This window comes from Pangasianodon hypophthalmus, chromosome 20 (genome assembly GCF_027358585.1).
Source record: "Pangasianodon hypophthalmus isolate fPanHyp1 chromosome 20, fPanHyp1.pri, whole genome shotgun sequence".
Taxonomy (NCBI): Eukaryota; Metazoa; Chordata; class Actinopteri; order Siluriformes; family Pangasiidae; genus Pangasianodon; species Pangasianodon hypophthalmus.
This window is the reverse complement of record NC_069729.1, coordinates 7,012,829-7,035,005: the sequence shown is the minus strand read 5'-3', so window position 1 is coordinate 7,035,005 and position 22,177 is coordinate 7,012,829. Positions and strand designations below refer to the sequence as shown.

Genomic DNA, 22,177 nt, shown 5'->3' with positions numbered 1-22,177 from the left:
AATAGGTATTCATTTAATTATAAAAATACAAACATCACCCTAAATATCTCATTCCGGTGCATGTTTAGATAATTAGCAATGATCTAATCTTGAATTTGACACATATGTCCATTTGTCTTTAAACTTTAAACAGACTTTTCTTTAAACAATCATTTCACTTCAGAAAAGAGAGGGTTAATACTGAAATATGAAAATCTGTGAAAACTCTATACTTTATAACTTAGCGTCTGTGTATATCCCTGTAGTTTCTGTAGTTTCATAATGTGTGATTGGCCGCAACAGAGGATCTGCTACAGAAATTGTAATTGTTCATGGTTTGGAAGCTAGAGTGTATGAACTAGGGGCAGAGTTTTTATTATTATTATTATTTATTTACATTTTTTTTTTTTTTCCTTTTTTTTCAGCTCAGCTTCAATATTTTTTCAAGTACTTAGTTCAGTCCCCTAAAATACTTTGTTGGGCCTGCAGCTGACAACCCCTGGGCTAGTGCACACACTCCTAACCCTGGTCCTGGAGTATTCCCTGTCCTGTTAGAGAAAGGAAACCACTAAAATGTGCAGGACAAAGTAGATGCTCCAGTGCAGGGCCAGGATTGGGAATTTGTTAGCAGGAAATTAGCAATGCACTGGCTTTAATAATATGGTGTCATAAAGCACGTTGGCCAGTAGATGGCGACAAAACACACTCCAAATCTAAATAAATGTTTACGTCCGGTTACGACTGGCGGATATATATATAATTATGCCAAATATTATTTATAAAAAAAAATAATAAAATAAATAAATAAAAAAGTAAGTGATTTTATGCTTTGAAACGACGTATAGTTTTATTTATTCAGTCTGATTAGGTTCCTCTAATCTCTATGAACGTGATTAACGCATACTGTAGCTTTGCCCTGACCTGCAAGGAGGAAGTTCCTTCCTGTCAAACGGAAAGTCTCTTTTGTCAGTCGAAACTGTCTGTACTGTACATTCGGTTTGAGAAATCTCTGTATATCTATATGAAGAAGCAGTTCCTAGCTCTGTCTGTTCACCTTGTATTCTATATTAAATGGTGAGTTTGATTTCTCTTCTTTGCTTCTTGCTGTCTATTCAAATGCAGCACGAGGAAGTTGGAAAGGAATAAACAGAGCAGTTGCTAAAAAACAAAAACAAGAGAATAACAGCTTTAAAGTTCACTAGCTTAGTTAAAATATCAAATTGACCAAATTTATGAGACGACTATCGCTAAGATACTCATTTCAACTTCATTTTTAGAAGAAAAGAGTCATATTTCAGCCAAATTTGTAACAGGTTTCTGTTGTTTATTTTTCTCAGGTTCCTGAGAAGGTATCTGTATCCTCTACATGACCTGTTTACACTGACAAGAAACTAGAAAAAGGTAACTTACACAATATTATTAATTATATTAACTTGATTTTTTATTGTAATTACTTGTGTTTTTGTAATATCTGCTGTGGTTTCTGTTAACACACTTGGACTTGAACTGTTGCTGAACTTTGCTTCAGGTTAATGAATTATGTGTAAGTAGTCTGATTATACATCAAAATGTGTGTAAAGGATCTGAGGTGTTTGACCATAACACTAAATTTCAAACAGATATTTTAAAAAATTGTATTATTTGGCACTATTCTCATTTTATCACTTGTTAAATCCCTTTACTTATGAGCCTATAAGACATTAAACCATTTAATCCATTTTCTGTTTTCATATCTGCATGACTACGTGTATTTTATGCCCCGGACAACCGAATGGCACAAACTGTGATTTTTTTCAATTTATTTTCAAGTGTTGTTTTGAAAAAGTGAAAATACAGAGGAGTTGGCTGTTTGTGGTTTCTCTAAAATGACTAGCATATTTTTTATTTTTTTAACTCAAGGAAGAGAAAAACGAGAGACTGTGAGTGGATGACCTTTACTGCTGCTATAAAGTAAGTGATAACAGGAACTGACTTGTCTCACGGACATTCCGCATTAACATAACTGTATGGAATGTCATACTTTATTTAATAAAAACTGTAATCCTTGGCAAACTGATGCGGTATAAGAGGAATAAAATACTATGGGACATGCTGTTTTAGGAAAATAATCAATTTCATAATTAGCATTGGATGCCAGCTTGCCATTGGGACGCATCACACCATAGTGTCATTGATTATATTCCTATGACAGCACACCCTACCTTGTTTTATTTCTTATGTATAACTTATAATTAATTGTGCAGACAAATAAAGCAAAAGTTAAATAAAGCATAGTTATTTATGCTACATTTAATGCACTGAATATGATAGGTGTGTCAGTACTATTTATTTATTTATTTATTTGAAATTTACAAAGCCAAATCAAAATTGGGTCAACTTTGAACCCGGTGGTAATGTACCGTTTTGTACAGACACAGATGTACAGTACAGACACGTTAGAACTACTGTATGTAATATTCTCTCATACAGAGTAATATTTCTGAAGTCCTTTTCCATTTTGTTCTTTTTAATAGGTTAGACCACCATGACAGCGAGTACAGAAAACCATCTTTGGTCCACTGATGATATTCTCGGTCAAGGGGCGACTGCGAGTGTCTACAAAGCCCGAACCAAAGTATGTGTGCCCTGTGACATTGTTATCTGTTGCTCACAAACATTTGAGAGAGGCATTTGATGTATTGACCTATAAATGATGTCTGCTCATTGTCTGAGAAAGTGACTCAGACATTGCACATATTCCCACTCTTTTTGAAGAAAACAAGTGAAGTGGTTGCAGTGAAGGTGTTCAACATGGCCAGCTACAGCAGACCGTATGAGGTACAGATGAGGGAGTTTGAGATGCTGCGGAGGCTGAATCACGTCAACATCGTCAAACTCTTCACCATAGAGGAGGTGGGTAATCTGATGGTTATCTGATGTTCTTTTATGACGGTGCTAAGCCATGTCTGTTGTGTGTGTAGGTGTGTGTTTGTGCGCCTCCACATGTCTGCGTCATGTGTCAGTTACAGTTCTGAACTACTTCTCACACCTTCCAGAGTGCCACGAGCAGGATCCTTAAGTCTCTCAGTTGCTAAGTTATATGTTTTAATTGTATTCTGCCTTACTTGTAAGTTAAGAGAATAAAAGTGCTTAGCAGATGTGTATGCAAATTACCATTAGTTATTTACCATTATTTACTAATTTGTTACCTGATTTACCGTTAATTTACTTGGGATTATTTCAGTCTTAGTCAGGCATATGAAGAGAAATGAGATAGATTTCTGATAACAGTATTTGCAATCTTTACACCCACATGAATTCAATCAAAACAGCTCCTCTTCTATCTTTTATGCCCCAGTTCACATTGTTCACAAATTCATCCATCAAAACCACATCGATTATCGAACAAAACCTGAGCCTACTGTATTTTAAAATTTTATATTTAATTTTTTTTTTTTTTTTTATCTCACTGTGTTTGTTTTTCGTTCATGTAGATGCAGGCAAACCCCAAACAGAAGGTTTTGGTAATGGAGTATTGTTCAGGAGGAAGTCTTTTGAATCTGCTAGAGGAACCTGAAAACGCATTTGGTCTGCCTGAATCTGAATTCCTTATAGTGCTGCAGTGTGTAGGTAAGCATTTCTCTTTAGCACTATATACATCATTACTTTAGGATATACAAAAAGAATCAACCTTATAGAGAACAGGCAAACAGTACTGCATGTGTTGAAGGGATATGGTATGTTTGGTGTGATAGTATTATGAATAAGAGTCCTGGAATGAGCATAGTGCAGTTTTTATGATTACAGGAGCAGTTCTTAGAACGTGTCTATACTATAGACATAGACTATAGACTATACTATAAGTCTTAGGCTTAAACTGGTTTTGGGAAGTGTGAATCTTTATGGTATCCAGGGGAGATTATCCACAACAGCTATTTAACTGGGTCAAAAGAGCAGAGGAACAACACCAGGAGTTGATTCTTACTGGCTTTTAAAATTCTTAAAAATCTTACTATATTCTGAAATATGGAAGATGGAAAGGTATGGCAGGAAATCAGTTTAAAAAAAAAAGCTACACATTTAAACATGGTTAAAAATGACACAAATTTTTAATCATCCTAAAAAAACGCTCTTGGTCCAAATTTGCAGTTCACGGGATGAACCATTTGCGCGAGAATGGCGTGGTCCACCGAGACATCAAGCCAGGCAACATTATGAGGCAGGTGGGGGAGGACGGATGCTCAATCTACAAACTCACAGACTTCGGCGCTGCTCGGGAACTGGAGGATGACGAGAAGTTTGTGTCCATCTATGGCACAGAGGAGTACCTGGTGAGACTCGGAAAGGGGTTACCACTTAACGGTGACTTAAGTGGAACAGATTATTTTATAAAGTATATTAATATTATAGTCATGTTTCTGGTCAAACAAAGAAATCATATTAATTATTGATCTAAAAATATGCCTGGAGTTGTAAATATGAAATAAAAAGTTGATTTTATTTCCTGACGCATGACCTTCATCGTCACGACCCCAAGTATGCGAACAGGTTTCTGTCTATTTCTAAATGTGGCTTGTACTCTAATGAATCTGATATCAGCAAGCTGTATTGGATATTTTAAAATAAAATTAAAAAACAAAAAGAGAGAACTTGGGGCAAATGGAACTTCTAATGGACGACATGAGGGCCAAATCTCCTTTTTTTACACGAGTAGTATGTCCAAGACTGATTACAAGGATCAGTTCTAGGATCAGTTTCTACATGTCATATACTTGTTAGTGTAATTATTTGGACAAAAACAGCTGAACCTTATATCTGCATATTTTATATGTGCAGCTGTTCTATTATGCACAGCATCCAGATGTTTGGTGTACCTTTAAACAATAAATATCACTTAAGCAAATTTTTTGGAGTTTTTAAATGGTGAAACAGTGGCTAGCGTGCAGATTTTTCTCTCATGTGCAGCATCCAGACATGTATGAGCGTGCAGTTCTGAGGAAGCCCCAGCAGAAGACCTACGGAGTGACAGTGGATCTGTGGAGCATTGGTGTTACTTTTTACCACGCCGCAAGCGGCAGCCTGCCTTTCATACCATACGGAGGACCACGTAGGAACAAACAGATAATGTAAGGGAAAAAATAGATTATTATTTGTCAATAATATGAGTGAATTGGTCTTATTTGCTGAAAGCAGTATTAGTGATAAAGCAGAACAGATTTTTTGAGTCAATATCTGGAGACAGTTAACACTGAGTGTAAAGAGTATTAACTAAGAAAATATACTATATACTAATGACAACCACTTTAAAAAGGAAAGGAAAAAATGTGCAAGCAGGATACTTAGATGTGTTTGTGTTAGTTTTGTAACAAAACATTTCTTAATAGTGGACCCATCTGTAACCCTTTTCACAAAGCCTTTATGATAAATAAACCCTGTTTCTACTGACCATTTAATATTTCTCCTTTAATACATATGCTAACAGTAGCCTCTCTCAGTAATGGGGAAGTGGGACAGTATGTACTGAAAGCTTACATTCATGCTTCTGCGGAAATCCCAAGGCTGATTTTCTCGTCATGTTCAAAATAAGGGAATAATCTTTTGAAAGTTTGGAGATTTTTGAACTGCTGTTAACCGGGGGTGGGGATTACTTGAAGGGGATCATAACATAACATCACATAACATAACATAATTCTATACAGTATGTTTAATTATTGCCAGTATTAAAGCTGTTATTACACATCTCATTTGATCATAGGTATAAGATCACCACTGAAAAGCCAGAGGGGGCTATTGCAGGGGTTCAGAAGGTAGATAATGGACCCATAGAGTGGAGCTATCATCTGCCCCACTGCTGCCAGCTTTCAGAGTGAGTATTTCAGATTTTGGGTTTAGATGAGAGCTAGAGCTCTAGCCCTGAGTTTACTTCCAATCTGGAGATTGAACAGTTTGAAAGATTTGTGTTGTGATAACTGTACAACCCCGTGCTTACAGTTTCACATGTTTGTTTAAGATGATCATGTGAAGTTCAGGAATTTGGTTAGGGAAGCTGGTAGAAAGCATAAAAAAAAATACAATATACAGTATATAGGTGTTGGTGGTACGTAAAGGTGTTGATTAATTTTCTGTACCAGAAATTCTGAAAATAATTTCAGCTGCAAGGTAAATCACAGGGTTATAAGTTAACAGCTAATGCACAGGGACTTCTATGACAGACGCTTCACATAATCTAAGACTAATAATAAACAGGTTAAAAAAATATTATAAAGAAAATGTGTTGATATCACTGATATGGTGAAACTTTCTGTAAGTAGGTGTTTATTTATCATTTATGGAAGGAGTCTCTAGGGTCAGCGCTCTGTAATCATTTCATTTCAGCATTCAATAATTTATTAAAACAGTAAAGATATACCATGTCCTTTTTTCACATGGTAATTTCAGATTTTCCATAGTAGACTACACAGTTTTAAAAATGGGAACATATTTCAGTGTGTCACACCTGGAAAACATTTTCAAAACATCATTATCTATAATCATAAGACATTACATTAACCCTGAACATTTATTCAAATACAAAAACAATAGCATTGAGTACAGAATGGGTATTCTTGTGGGGTTTTTTTTTGTTTTTTTTTTTTGAGAGAGCCCAATGTGTTTGGTCTCTCACATAGTCTAACATCAACCCTACCATGGGCTGCACCTGGAAGCAATATTTTTGTAATATTGTTATCATTAGCAATAAAGAACATCCTTGCCGTTATCTTATTCTGTTATTTCAGGGGGCTGAAAATGCACCTGGTCCCAGTGCTGGCCAACATCCTGGAGGCCAATCAGGAGAAATGCTGGGGGTTTGACCAGTTCTTCGCTGCTACCATGGACATCCTCCAACGTGTAAAAGTGCACATCTTCTCACTTCAGCAAGCCACTGCCCACACCATCTACATCCACTTTTACAACACGTTAGTACTGCTAGTGCTGCTAGAACTGCTATTTCTCTGTACTGTAATATCTGGTTAATAATTAATCATTTAGTTTCAGTAACAGGCAACAGACAAAGCAATAGCAAGAGAATGTGTACAGACTAACAAAGTCGAAACACGTAAGAACAGACATTATAATGTCTTTTGTTTTGATTTAGAGTTTCAGTCTTCTCTGACGAAGTCCAGGTTCAGACAGGGATTGCAGCAGAAATGCAGCAATATCAGTTCCAGGGTCACCCACTCATCCTGGAGCCCAGCATGAAAGTGATCAACCTGCCGCCCACCTCTGCAGATCGACCCATCTTTCTGCTTAGCAGACGAGCCGAGAAAATCGCAGCACTGCCTCCCAGAGAGCGTAAGAACTCTGGATCATTTCTGGTTGATAATAATAATTGATTGATTATCTTATGCAGTGTGAGGTTAGTTCCATGTGTGGTGCAACAAATTAATAAAATAGATGCATTGTTTCTCATTTTACTGTGTAAGATAAAAATAAGTTCTCGCCTTGATAATAGACTTCAGTTCTGCTCATGGATCTGGACTTCTAATCTGTCCACACCATTCTCTGTCTGTCCTCCTTTCTTTTATTTTCTAGCCGAGACCCCGGTTTTACCCTCAAGGTTTGACGTCATGGCCGACCACACTTTCTCAAAGGTAGTAAAGAAAGCCTGCTTTGTACTCTTCATTGCGTTTGAAGGGAAAATAATTATTAATCTGTGACTAAACATCCAGCACAAAACCCTCTTGTTCTTCTCCACAGACACTAGTTGGGGTGATACACCAATTTCTCCGGACAACGCAGCTCCTACACAAGCACAGAGACTTGATTCTACAGGGATTCTATAGTCACATGTGAGTAACATACACTGAAATATGGTGTGTGTCATGTAAACATTTACACCATAGCGGAAGTCCAATCATGTGCTGTGTTGCATTTTATTAGAAATTTAATTTCCACATTCCCTTAGATTTGCATTATTTATAATTCATTATACAACTAGAAAGCAGTAAAGTTACCAAAAAAGTGGTATTATTTACTGAAAACAATGACAACAGATAACATACATCCACTGGCCACTTTAAAAGGAACACCTGTACGCCTGCCCATTCATGTAATTATCCAGGTAGCCAATCATGTGGCAGCAGCGCAGTGCATAAAATCGTGCAGATACAGGTCACGAGTTTAATCTTCAGATCAAACATCAGAATGGGGAAAAAAGTGGCTTTGACTTTGGTGTGATTCCTGTTCTTAGCTGACAGGACTGAAACCTGATGTAGTCATCTGGTGTTGTTGCCCATCCACCTCAAGTTTCGACATGTTGTACGTTATGAGATGCTTTTCCACTCACCACGGTTGTAAATAATGTTATTTCAGTTAGTCTTCCTGTCAACTCAAACCAGTCTGGCTACGTGACTTCTCACATCAAAAAGCCACATCCGTTGGATGTTTTTTATTTTTGGACCATTCTCTATAGAGTGTCACGTATGAAAATTCCAGGAGATCAGCAGCTTGAAATACTCAAACCAGCCCATCTAGCACCAACAACCATGCCACAGTCAAAGTCACTGAGATCACATGTTTTTCATTTTCTCATTCTGATGTTTGATGTGAAAATTAACTGAAGCCTTTTACCTGTATTTGCCTGATTTTATGCATTGTGCCACTGTCACATGATTGGATGATTGGATAATTGGATGAATGAGCCGGTATACAGGTGTTCCTATTAAAGTGACAGGTGAGTGTATACATCAGTGTAAACAACACATGATAGGGGACTCTGACTTTTGGACCCTACTGTAATTGTTGCCGCCTGTTGTTTTTCCTCATTTGCAGTGAAAACGTTCGTACTGAATGCAATAACACGGCACACAAAATCGCAATGGTGAATATGAAGCTGCTGTCCTGCTTGAACACCGAAGAAACACTGGACGCAATGTAAGGGCCTGTGATATCACATTCACAAACTGCTAGCATGGAGATATCCAGAGCTAAAAATTCTAAAACTCAAGGGTGGACAAATAATAAATTTGCCCAGTCCTACGTTTCCCATGTTTTTAGTGTTAGCTAATGTAATGTAATAATGTATGCTGCGTTAATTAAGTGCATTAATACAGGCAAATATATGATAATTCTATATTACTCTAACAAAGTTTTTAACGTAGCACATCTTGATTGCGTACTCTACACTTTAATAGCCTGGACATGAAATCTGATTGTCCAAGACGTCCAGGCTAGTGATTTGTTTACTACACTGTGTACTACATTCAGTTATACTGCAGTGTAATTTGACTAGTTATTTCAATATTAATTTGAACTTTTAAAATGTTCTCAGTGGGTTGCTTGCTGACGGGTTTAAAGATTCTTTACTTCTTTTGTCATGCAGAAGCCAGATTCCACTTGATGTACCACTTTCCTCTGACAACATGCAGAAACTCAGATTGGTAAGAATCATGCACAGATAGATCTAATAGAAATAGATCTAGATAGCTGAGGGTGAAATGCTGAGGCCACTCCCCAGTAGTAAACCATGACAGTTCATTTCCCCAAGTTTAATTTTTTTTTCTAAGATATGTGACACAATTTACACGTTAATTTGATCCTGTCACCTTTATTTTCTGCAGAGAACATCTGATTTTCATTAATCTAATGCAGTCGTTTGTTTGAGAATTTAAAAAATTTACCTAACCCCTGACAACATAATACACTGAAATTTCTACTTTCTTATGATTTGACTGTGTTGTGTAAGCTATCAAAGGCACACCCAGTGTTTTATATGTTCATTTAACACTATGGACACTATGTCCATAGGCTGCTGCTTATTAAACACAATAGAGAAAAGACTGTATGGCAGCCTCACGTCACTATGTATAGAATATACATCGGGTATCTCTCTCTGTTATGAATATCTGTAAGTGAAAAGGTGGAATGTTTAGGCAGTATGTGCTTTTGAAGTTTATGTTTTTCTCCAGATCCATGAGAAACTGCCCATATATGGCAGCGGCATCAGAGAAATCCAGAACAAACTGCAACATCTGCATGTAGACGTAGCCGAGCACTCCAAGACACTGACTCAGGATAAATGGTACGAAAAAGATAAGTCATTAAATTTGCTAGCAGAAAACATGTTCATTAGACCACACTGTTTTACAGTTGAGGCCAAAAGTTTATATACGCTTAGGCTATAGATATTCAATCTCAGTTTTTTGCAACTCCAAACATTTTGTGTTACCATACATCAATTGGCAAGTCAGTTATGGCATCTACTACAATTGAGTAGAGATTTATTTCAGCTTTACTTCACTATAACAGAATGCCAGTGGGTCAAAAGTTTACATACACCAAGTTGACTGTGTCTTTAAACAGTGTGGAAGATTTCAGAAAGTGAAGTAATGATTTTTAGAAGCTTCTGATTGGTCGGTTGTCATAATTAGGAGTTAATTGGGAGTGCACCTGTAGCTTTATTTAAGTGCATACCTTTAGAGACAGTGCCTTTTTGCCCTTGATACCAAGGGAAAAAAATTATGGACCTCCAACCAGTTCCAAACAACTAAGGTACCACGAGCATCTGTACAAACAATTGTCTGCAAATATAAAAATCTTTGGACTGCACAGACACTGCATCATTCAAGCAGGGGGCACAAATTAACTTACACGGACGAACAAACTTTTGCTGTTAAGGTTCAAATGAACCCCAAGACAACAACAAAGGAACTGGTGAAGGAGTTGGAGGTATCAGGTACCAAAGTACGTACATCCACCATTAAGAGAGTTCTACATCGCCATGGCCTGAAAGGCTTTCACACATGAAAGAAGCCCCAAGACCAGCATTTAAAAAGCCAGGCTGAATTTTGCAGGTGCTTACCGGGCTTTTGGAGAAGAAAAAATGTAATTGTTTGGCCAAATCAATCAGCCCTATGTATGGAGGAAAAAGGGTGAGGCTCTTAATCCGAAGAACACCATCCAACTCTGAAGCATGGGGGTGGCGGCATCATGTTATGAGTGTTTTTTTTGCAGAGAAAATAGAGGCCATCATGAAGAAGGAGGATTTTCTAGAAATACTGAAGCAACACCTCCATGACAGCCAGGAAGTTCAAACTTGGTCACAACTGGATCTTCTTGCAGGACAGTGATTGTAAACATACCACAAAATGGCTTAAAGACAACAAAGTGAAAGTATTGGAGTACAATCTGTTGATTGTAGCTTTAAAATTATGGACAATTATATTTTGTGAGCGTTTAATGACGTACATCTCAATTTGCTTGACGCAGCATACAGAAGATGGAGGTGCTTCTTGAGAAGATTGTGGCCGTACATCGGCAGTATCGCAAAGACAGACAAATTGGCAGTGAGTACACATGTGATCATATCAGTAATAGATATAGTATGTGATGTTTAAAATCAAATAATAGGGATAGAATTTAAACAGAGAAAAAAAAGCAAAACATTATAATCAGTGATTAGGACCAAAGTTTTTGCTTTTATGTTTACACAAGCGTGAACTCCAACTCAGCATATGAAAATCTGGTTCAGTAAGAATCTCTATATTTGGACTTGAGGTTTCTGGGTATTTCTAGTCATGTAACAGGGAACCTCATTCCAGTCAAGAGGAGTGCTGAGAACCTATATGATGAGATTTCTGGTATTCCATTTCCGCAAGTACTGGTTAGGAAACCATCGAACCTTTTTTAAAAAACAGCCCACGTTTCCATTAGATTGGTGCCTACGTAGAAATACTGATTCAGCCTTATCTAAGGGTGCGTAAATATACATTTCTGTCTGTCAGGCATGAAGAAAGGAGTGTCTCTCTCACTGTGGTTTGTTCTGATAATAACATTAGATAGAGTACTGACAGAGTTATTAGGAAATGACTCACTGATAGGAAAACAGATTAGATTTTCATGTAAATTACAGATTAAAGCTAACTCTCTCACATCCTCTCCTTCAGAGCTCAACTACAATGATGAGCAGATTCACAAGTTTGAAAAGTGAGTATTGGACCAATAGTAAATGCTTAGTGACTGACTGACATGCTGCTGTCTTTTGAATATGAGCGTTTGATGTGCTTTCTGTGTAGGATTAACCTGTCAGCCCACATCAAGAAGGTGAAGGCTTTGTTTCGAGATGACTGCCTGCAGAGGTATCAGGAGGTTTTGGCAGCAGTGGTGACATGGAGCAGGTGACATCACACTCATTACATCATCACTGCTTATTTACAGAAGGCACAAGCCTTCACACATTGTCTTGCAGTTCATCACCTATAAATGATGTACATTGTGAAATATGGTTATTAATGTGTGTGTGTGTGTGTGTGTGTGTGTGTGTCCACAGTGCAATATCTGACATTCAGACAAAGTTAGAACACTTCAGCAGTTTCTTCTTACAGCTAATTGGAGATCTGCAGATGTGTGAAGGACAGCAGACAAAGGTCAGTTATTTACCTCCAAAACACTCTCACACTTTCTCTCTGTTAAATAATAATGATAACTCTAATCGTTATCTAAAGCACTTTTTCTTTTGGGTCTAACATCTCAAAGTGCCATACATAGAAAATTTAAACTATGGATAATGATAAAGCACATGAATTAAATCATCTACATTAACTGATGCAATAACTATAAATCTATATAAGTATTAAAACCCAGTGATGAGAAGAATATTAATTTGGAGCAATTACAAATCTATTTCCATTGTTTCTTAGGGATGCAAATAACAAGTAAGGAATAAAGCACGATGGGATGTTACGGTGTGTTAGCACCGGGAAGTTGATTTCTTTGCAATAACACCGCATCCTGAATTATACCACACCAACATGCCAATGATTTTAATATTTTAATTTTAATATTGTGATTTTAATATTGTGAAACATTTGGAAAACAAGTCAGTTCCTGTTATAAAATAACTTAACAGCTATAAACAGTTGTTCCCTCAGCAGCATTCTGTCTCTTGAAGTTAATAAGACCATTAAAAGCTAATTTCATGTTATGTTGTCCTGAAGATTTTCCCTTGACGGAAAACCTCTGACGGATACAAAACTCTGACACCGGAGACTCCTTCCAGACATGCGAAATAAACTTACTCATTCTCTTCACAGAAAATTTCACCATATCAGCAATAACACATTGTGCAAGTTGTGCTGTTATAGAAAATTAAGCAAAAGCTTCTGACCAATCAGAATCGTGCATTCTACAGCACTGTGGTGTAGAACAATTTAATATTAATATTTAATTTTCAGTCAGGTTTAACTAAAGACAAACTAGTGACAGCACAACGTTCAGATAGACCAAGGAAAGAATATTTTATTCAGATGGATGAGATTCAGATGGATGTGTTTATTATACTGAAAATTTTTTTATTTGTACAGGTTTTGGACAGAGCGTTGGTCATAGCACTTCAGAGACCAGCTGGAGCAGAGGCCAATGATGGAATGAAGAATCGAGACAATATGATTCTTAGGTGGGTCCCTGGAATACAGGACAGCTCTCTATAATATACATCAGAGTCTATTAGGGATTTATACAACAGTTAGTTCCAGTCCACTAATTTGATTGGTCGAGCGGTATTCCAAGAGTGCCTATATTTCCTATAACCGCACTGGGACGTTTCACTGTGTGTATCCCTCTGCTCGTTTGTGTTCGTCACATAACATTCCTCTTCCTAGCTCGAAACGGTTACGACAGTAGTGTTAGCGACATCATCAACGGACATGGCAAACGATACTTTTCAGGAATATAACTTTTGACTTAAAATATGAAAGCTTGTCAGATGAAGGTGGAAAGGAAGAAGAGACGCCAGTTTTACTGGAAACACCTTTAACAGGAATGTACAACTCATTGTGCGTTAGTTAGCCAGCCCATGATTGTGAGTGAGACATTGCTCATTGCTTAATGCCATTAATTATATAATTATACTAAATATCAGCACGGCAGTGATTACCCATGGTCAAATCACAACCGTGCTGATATTTAGTATAATTGCGAATGCAATATGCGTAAAGAACCAAATTATTTGGAATTAACAAATAAAAGACACAAATACAGATACAAACAGAAGGTACACTTTTTTTTTTTTAGAAAGCTTGCCAGAAAGAGTCACAGGGCATCTGGTTAAGACTAGAGGTGTGCATCAGAACTGGGATCCCTGGAGATGCAACAAAAAATCGCACAAGCTTAACTGCCTGCTCAGTGTCGCAGTGTTTTAAATTAGGTTTCTAGTTTATTTATATTTTGGGGAATATAACCAACTAACTAATAATAACTGCGAAAGCAGGATTGAAAACATTCCTGTGCGCATCTCTATTTGAGACCAATTATGAACTCGAGTGATGTAGCTGAGGTTGAGGAACTGTCAGAGCCAGAATTCACACACCATGCTGAGTGTGCTGCCATCTCTACCTCTGGGTTTTATTTTCCAGTGCTGTATATTGTTTTCAGGGGCATAGTAGTAAGGTTTAAAAAATTTTTAAAAATGAAGGAAAAATGAAATTACCCTTCAGATTTAGACCACTCCCACATTGGTTTTAAAGCCTAATACAGATATAATGCATATGTAGGATATACACATGATCAGTGCCTTTTGTATACATGGAAAATTCTTACATTTGTATTAATTTCAGGCTGGTTAAGAAAACTAGAATTGATAATCTGTGCTGATATTCTGTATTTCAGGATGAAGAGGCTAAGGGATGAGATGGAAACGGTGGCTCGAGAGCTGCAAAATAACAACCGTATAATAGAAAGGTATATTATAAGACCTAAGAAGAAACCTTGCTATTAATAAAAAAAAAACCTACATTCTGGCATGTATGCTCCTTTGTGTTTTGTAGTCTCAGAGCTTTCAACTCTACGCTGGTGCTCGAGCCTAGTTTACCACAACCAAAATCATGAGGATCCTAAAGAGCTCCATCTAGCGTCTGAGGTAAACAGCCCACAGTCACAGCCAGGTATGGCCTGGAAAAGGGGAATGAGCTTGGGAATGAAGAAACAGGTATACAAGAAATACAAGATTTTTTTTAAAGACTTCTTTTAACCTGTTGTGAAACTGATTATGGGCCGCTGGCTCTCTGTAGCCGCTCGCATCAAGTTCTTGATGCTGATGAGTAACCAAGAATCGTTGCCTAATTACCTGCCTGTGTTCCACTGCGGTTTGCACAGTCTGTGAGTGGAAAATCACTGGTGATACCACCACTGTGTTGTACCAAGTCTAAGCCCAGATTCTTGTCACTCTTAGTTCCACGAAGGAAAAATGAACTGCTGAAGATTCTTCTCACTGCGGATTCATCCACAACCTACAAGAAACACTTAACCGTTGATATATGTGTATTTGTGCATATGTCTGTCCAGTCTTCTGGTTTTTATTAGTATTATTATTATTATTACTAGTAATAGAAGTAGCAGTAGTAGTCATATTACTATTAGTATTATTAGTATTAACTAATTATATCATGTCATGTTTCAAACAACCAACAACAAATCATTAAGAGAAAATGCTGAGCCTGTTTCACTTGTAAATACATCACGTTACAGAAATAACGCCATTATCATTTCTGTTTCACATCTTATGTTTATATTATTATATTTTTATTAGTGTGTATTCTTAAGTCTCACTTGAAGTTTGCTCGTTTGAAAGTGCTTTGCGATTAATGTTTGTATACAAACCACATACTACTGTGTTCTACTGATTGTAGTTTCTTCTTACTGTTAGTGAGTAGGCACTTACGTCAGCTCCTAGATGCTTGGATTAAATGTCCTTCTCTTGTAAATAACTAAAATAAAAGTGTCTAGCAAATGAATAAATGTGAATGTAAACCTATATGGCCTCAGAAAGTTTCACCACACCAGCACTTCTACTGAATCATCTAGACGTAAACTGTATTAAATATTGATGCCTCTGTTAATTTAGGTCTTATAGTGTGCTGATTATTGCTCAGGAAAGTATACAGTAAAATATTTGGTACTAAATCTGTCACATATATTGGTCTAATGGGTGTTGCTTTGATAGATAAGTCTGCAGGGTGGCTCTGTTTAATTAGTCTCTTGATCCACAGAGAGGAGTCCTTGGTGCAGGAAGAGGTGTGAACTGTAAAGATAGGGAAAAGACTTGATTAGAGAAAAATGGTCTGTGTTCAGGGTTTATAATGGGAAAACCACAGTATAGTGTTTTTTTAATGATTTTTTTTAGTCTAAAGAGCACTTTCTTTGATTATTTTGGTGCTAAGGATTGTTCCATCCCATTGTAATCATTAAAAAAATGTGTTGTTGAAATGGTTCCAGACAGCAAATGTTGTACAGGAAGAACAATCAGGACTATTTCGGAAAAAAAAAATAATTAACAACACGCCATCAACTGTTCAGCCCACCCAGGTTATCAGTGGAACATCTAGTAAACACAATGGCCAGCCTCTACTTGTCAAAACGTAATGAAGAGAATGGGGCAAAGAGTTTTATTTAGAAAGTGATGAATAGTGTATTAATTTGAAAATATTGTTTTATTTTAAGAAAAGTATTTTAATATAACCTTGGGTGTATATACAGAGAAGACACACCAACATGAAACTGAATGTTTGTTTTGTAAAAGGGAAAGATGCCAAAGGCAGGGGAAGTCCTGTGGCTGCTGGGGAAACTACAGCGTGGGCTACGTAGGCTACGTCCCAAACCACAAAACAACATACTATGGGGTGTCAAACAGCACGTCACCAGTGGCATAATGTCATTGAGTATGCTTCAAACAACATTCCTAAATAGTATGTCAAATTTGTACTCCACTTATCAAAATAATATCAAAAGGTTCAGTATTCATCATACTGAAATCTAATACTGTATACGACTATAGTAAACAATACACCAAAGTGCTACCGTGTGCACATTTATTTGATCAGTTCAGCAAGCCATAGCCATAGAGTTTCACTATTTTGACACACACATTGAGTATTCCACTGTTCAGCCCACCCAGGTTATCAGTGGACCATCTAGTTAACACAATGGCCAACCTCTACTTGTCAAAACTTTAGAAACTCTTAGAAAATGGCTGCTTTAAATGGTTGCTTGCTTGATTAATGGTTCTAGCTACCTAAAGGGTTTACACTTTTAAAGTTTCCCTAGAGGGGTGAACCAAAGGACTATTTGAGGAATGATACAGGCTGATCATCCATCTATAGTGTGTTCGAAAGGGAGCATTTTGTTTTTGACCTACACTATTTTCAAGAGTTACAAAGCCACACTGTCGCTGAGTACACTCTTAGGAAAGTACACTCCTGTCCTGGGGGAATCCTTAACGGTTCTGTGTAGAACCCGACAAAACAGTGTTTCGCTATTGGTTTCAAATTAGAAAGCTTAAGCTAAGGACACTTAACTGTAAGTACAAGAAGCATTGTTATAAGAATGTTGTGGTCCACAGATTCTTGTTATGGTTAATAGCTTTAGCTCTAGCTTCAAAAAGGGGATTTACTTAAAACATTTTGGTTAAATTCTTCTCCTAGAATCACAAACTGATGAACTCTTTCCGGTGCTTTTCTAAGAGTGTACATTTATCCAAATGAGATTATTAGATATTAGTTTAATAACAGTTGGAATGTGACTGTAAATGTGGTCATAGATACACAAGTAGGGAAAAAAAAGTAAGATTCAAGGGTTCCTAAAGCAGAGGTGACCAAGGGCCAAATGTGGCCCGCTGACAGATGTCAACTGGCCCGCAGGCCATCACTCCATTTTTTTCCAAGCCATTTTTTTCTCTGATAAAATTAATTGCAAATTAATTTACAGGATGATATTTAGTCATGGCTAGACACAAAAAGTGAAAAGTTAACACTAAGTAGGGGCAAAAGAGCTGTAAACCACTAACCATGGAAAACCTTTCACAAATTCTTGAAAGAATTTATTTTACGAGGTCTAATCTGGCCCCCTTTGAAAAAAGTTTAGGCACCCCTGTCCTAAAGGGTTCTTTGGCTAGTTAGGGTTCTTATCTTCATAAACGGCTTCTGCTCAGATCCTTTGTGACAGGGAAACATTCACACTTTTCACTCAAAAGTCTTGAAGTTAAACTAGCTATTATTACAGAACCGGAAGTTTTCCTTAACTCTGAAAAAGATCTGATAGCTAAAATGATGGAGTTAAACCGTAAATGTGAATTGATGTAGAAAATCCAAAAAGGCAGGATATTTTGTATTTCAGTTTTCTGAAATCTTAATATGGGACAGATGTAAAAGGGTGTTTGTATTGCTTTTTGTTTTAGGGAAAAAATCAAGGCGTAATAATATTGGTGAAATATTGACTAGAGTGACAGTATTGACTGAATGCTCTTATATGAGCTGTAATCCCAGCATTTCTAGTAAACTATGCGTTATTAAAAACGCTGTGCTGGTCACAGGTCAGTAGATGTCTTTCTGTCCACCCCCCTGTGCTGGTCATGTGCGCTCGCAGTGCTGCTGCTGCTGCTGCTGTGGAGTGCGCGTGGGCAGTGAGGAGGGCAGAGGCGCGTCTTCTTTAAGAGCGCGTCCTCCGACTCGCTGCCATTTAAAGCTTGTCGCATCCAAGCGCGTCACGACTTAACCGACTATCACCATTCCTCGCACGTACAGTCGCCCGCTTGAAGGCGATGGCATCCGTTACGTTAGGACAACACCCGGCTCGGCATCATCTCGATTCAGAGAAGCTGCTCTTCCGCAAATTGGCGAACGAGGGGAAGAAATTAATGCGCAAACCGTCACGGGAGAAAATGACGCGTGAGCGCGCGGCGGCTTCTGCAACAGCACCGAGCGTGCCATTAAACCGCCGACCATCTTCAGACACGGGCAGCGGGACAGCACTGGAGATGTGCGACAGCAGTGATGCAGAACCGCCACGTAGTATGGAGAGGACGGCGGACGCGATCAGAGTCCCTGCGGCGCAGGGGGCACTGGAGTGTGCGTGTAACGACGCGGCTCAGGCGCAGACGCGCAGCCGCACCGACGCGCAAAACGCGAACGCGAACAACAACGGCGTGATCAGAGGTTGCCCCCGGAGGAGCTCGGCGAAAACGATCAGCGAACTGTCGCCCCGGTCAGGAGGCAAGCGCGAGAAGTTCAGGTCGCTGTCCGCAGACGGAGACACGTTAGAGGGAATCCAGCTCGAGCGGCTCACGCAGGGCAGACGAGGCGTCGTGAAGCTGATGCGCACTGAGCAGCCGAGAAGGCAAGCATGGTCAATTTTCGATCGAGATGAGCCCGGGGTGAAAGAGGAAAAAGGAGAAGGCCACCTTTTCACCCCTCGCAGGGTCACGCAGGACTGGTGCGACGCCTGCAACCGGCTGATCAAGAGCGCGGCGCTCCGGTGCGAGTGTAAGTCGACTCAGGAGTGAATCATTTCTGTAGTGAACGACTCTTTGGGGAGAATCGATTCTGTAGAATGATCGAATCTAGCGGTGCAGCTATGTGAGATTGATTACTCTACACTGTCAGAAAAAATGTAGTATAGTATATACATAATTCAATTCTATCTATCTATCTATCTATCTATCTATCTATCTATCTATCTATTTATTTATTTATTTATTTATTTATTTATTTATTTCCATTCTATTTATTTATTTATTGGGGGGGAGGGGTCATATTTCTGTTTACAAGCCCTAGATCTAGCTTTTAATTAATATCTAAATTTCCTGACATCTTTATATGTGACAAATGTGTAAATTGATTCAGGAGTGAGTCATTTCTGTAGTGAACGACTCTTTGGGGGGAATCGATTCTGTAGATTGATCGAATCTAGCGGTGCAGCTATGTGAGACTGATTACTCTACACTGTCAGAAAAAAGTAGTGTATAGGTACTCTCTCTCTCTCTCTCTCTCTCTCTCTCTCTCTCTCTCTCTCTCTCTTTGGTGTGGGGCCATTTCTCTGGTTAAGAGCTCTAGATCTAGCTTCTAATTCATATCCTAAAAATATTAGTTTCACATGTTCTCCTCTGGGTTCTCTGGTTTCCTGCCACCTCCCAAAACATATCAGTAGGAGGACTGGTTACGCTAAATTGCCCCTGTGTGTGAATATGTGTGTGAATGTGTGTGCTCTGTGATCGTGATAAGCACATACAATCCAGCATGCATTTCCACCTGACGCCCAGTGTTCTTGGGATAGACTCTGGATCCTATCTGGTTATGGAAGAAAAATGAATGAATGAATGAATGATGACTATAGGCACACTTCTAACAGGCATAAAATGATTCATTCACTTACCTTTCTTAATAGAGGTAAGTATTTTTTTTATTTCCAGAGGAACACAAGAGGAACAAGGAAGCAGCATCTTTCCAGAGAGGCATGCCAAATATGCCTTGAGAAAACACTATCACGTTTATCTCTCTCCTCGAACTAAGGACAACGGTGTATGTGTGTGGAGGGGGACAAGAGGCAGACAGCATAGCATTATCAATCATAGATGAGCAGATTGAATAGGGAGTATGACTCCAAAAACGCCAGCTTTGGAGACATTGTGGGTTCATCTGGTATTTCCTGCTGTAGGGGGGCTGTTGTTTTACGTCTCAAATCATGTCATAACCCAGAGCATTTCATCAAAACGATGCCTTCAGATATGAGTTGAGGTTTTTTTTGGAGGATACAAGGGTCTCGCAAGGAAGAGCTTAGAAGGGACGTCCCCAGTAGGGGTCATTGTTTGTTTTGAATTGCACTATATGTCTTGTACTGACAACCCCACAGTTATTACTCATGAGGGCTTGATGTTTGGTGTGTTTGTGTGTGTGTGATGGAGTCCTTGGTTTATGTTTGTAAGTAGAGCAGAAAATGTGACTTTTAAAAGCATTGCCTTTAGTGCCGACCTAAATACTTGCTGTGGGATTAGTGGGAGGCTTTTTAGCTAGAAAGACACGTTTTGGAGGGCAAACAGTAACTTCATCACATGCAGCCTATTTAGAAACAGTTATTCATGCAGGCTGTGAGCCCATGAATCCAGGTTTTGCAAAATAAATACTAAGTAACATGGAGATGGCCACACTTTGCCTTTGAATTAACTGAACTTGGAAAGTAGGTGAAAATACTTGGATGAATCAGCAGAGAGAGGTTGCCCCCAAGTACCATACACATCCTGCTTTCACTTTAATTAAAGCTGGATTTCACTTTCGCTCTGTCACCTCCCGTCCTTCTTCCCTGAAAAGATAAGATCCAGCATTCTTTCCTTATGACACTGCCATCTAAAAAAAAACCTGACCCCTCATACTCCAAGACCTGCTTTCTTATTCTTCCTTTCTTTTCTTATAAATTCCTTTCTTACTCTTATAACTGTTATAAATTAATCTCATAGAATTTACTGAATAATATGAGTTAACAGGAATAATTGAATAATAACCTAAGAGTTTAAGGGGTTAATCAGATTTGTAAGGTGCTCTAAATGTAACTTAATAGTTTCCATTATAGATGTGTGTGTGTGAATCACTGTTTGTAGTGAAAGTGTAGGAGTAAATGTGTATCTACAGGTTCTAACATGTCAAGAACCAGTAGAAGGTCATGCAGAACTCTGTAACGCCCTGTGAGGAAGAGATTTTGGCTCATCTCTGTAGCTGATACGCTTCCTGTATGTGTGTCTAACCTGGCTCACAACAGGGAGCAATTTCACAATAGTGAAATGATCCTGTGGCCTTGTGCTGTATTTATGTGGAGAGAGAGAAACAGATGGAGAAAGAGATTGAGAGAAATGGGGAGAGAGTGTGTTAGAGAGAGATAAAGTTAGTATGAATGTGTGTGTGTTTGTGTGTTGGAGAGAATGAGACAATAGGTGAATGTGCATTGTGTGCATGAGTGCATGTGAGTGTACACAGTCGTGTCCATGTGTGTGAAAGTGTGTACACAGACGTGACTGTGTGTGTGTGTATGTGTGAGAGAGAGAGGTACCGTGTTGGCAGTGTGTCAGAAGTCCGTTGGTAATCTCAGGCTGGTAGTTACTGCAGTGAGATGCTGTAGAGAAATAGATGATAGGTATGATAGTAAAAGATTGGTGACTATCTTCAGTCAAGACAGGAGTAACAGGAGTCATACTGATAAAAATCTTATCTTACCACTAAGGGTTGTCCTAAGTGTCACTATTTTTTTAAGCTTTTTTAGGTCATAGCAACACTAGCCAAATGTGGGTGTCTGTGAGCTCATGTATGTGGAAGAGGGCAAATAGCGTTTTCCTCCGAGGGTGTTACATTGCCCTGTGACGCAGCATGAGCAGCAGTTTGGAAAGATGCAGTTGGCTGGTTTCACATGTGTAAGAGGAAGCACGTGT

The 22,177-nt window shown here is 38.4% G+C and overlaps 2 protein-coding genes across 2 annotated transcripts in view; both read left to right on the top strand.

The window, feature by feature from the left end:
• Positions 1–870: 870 nt before the first annotated feature.
• On the top strand, positions 871–15,830 carry ikbke (inhibitor of nuclear factor kappa B kinase subunit epsilon). Its single transcript, XM_026935638.3, has 23 exons — positions 871–1,053; positions 1,317–1,380; positions 1,879–1,929; positions 2,493–2,593; positions 2,734–2,871; positions 3,453–3,588; positions 4,108–4,289; positions 4,924–5,084; positions 5,714–5,824; positions 6,735–6,914; positions 7,094–7,290; positions 7,531–7,589; positions 7,696–7,787; positions 8,770–8,871; positions 9,320–9,377; positions 9,906–10,018; positions 11,206–11,282; positions 11,883–11,922; positions 12,012–12,113; positions 12,266–12,362; positions 13,299–13,390; positions 14,602–14,673; positions 14,760–15,830. The coding sequence occupies exons 4-23, from the start codon at positions 2,504–2,506 to the stop codon at positions 14,818–14,820; spliced, it is 2,160 nt and encodes a 719-aa protein (XP_026791439.2). The 5' UTR covers positions 871–1,053; positions 1,317–1,380; positions 1,879–1,929; positions 2,493–2,503; the 3' UTR covers positions 14,821–15,830.
• A 2,534-nt stretch (positions 15,831–18,364) lies between these two features.
• rassf5 (Ras association domain family member 5) overlaps positions 18,365–22,177 on the top strand; it is a 48,368-nt gene continuing 44,555 nt past the window's right edge. The window contains exon 1 of the mRNA XM_026935640.3: positions 18,365–19,247. Coding sequence (XP_026791441.1) covers positions 18,527–19,247 — 721 coding nt within the window. The 5' untranslated portion in view covers positions 18,365–18,526. The remainder of the gene's footprint in view (positions 19,248–22,177) is intronic.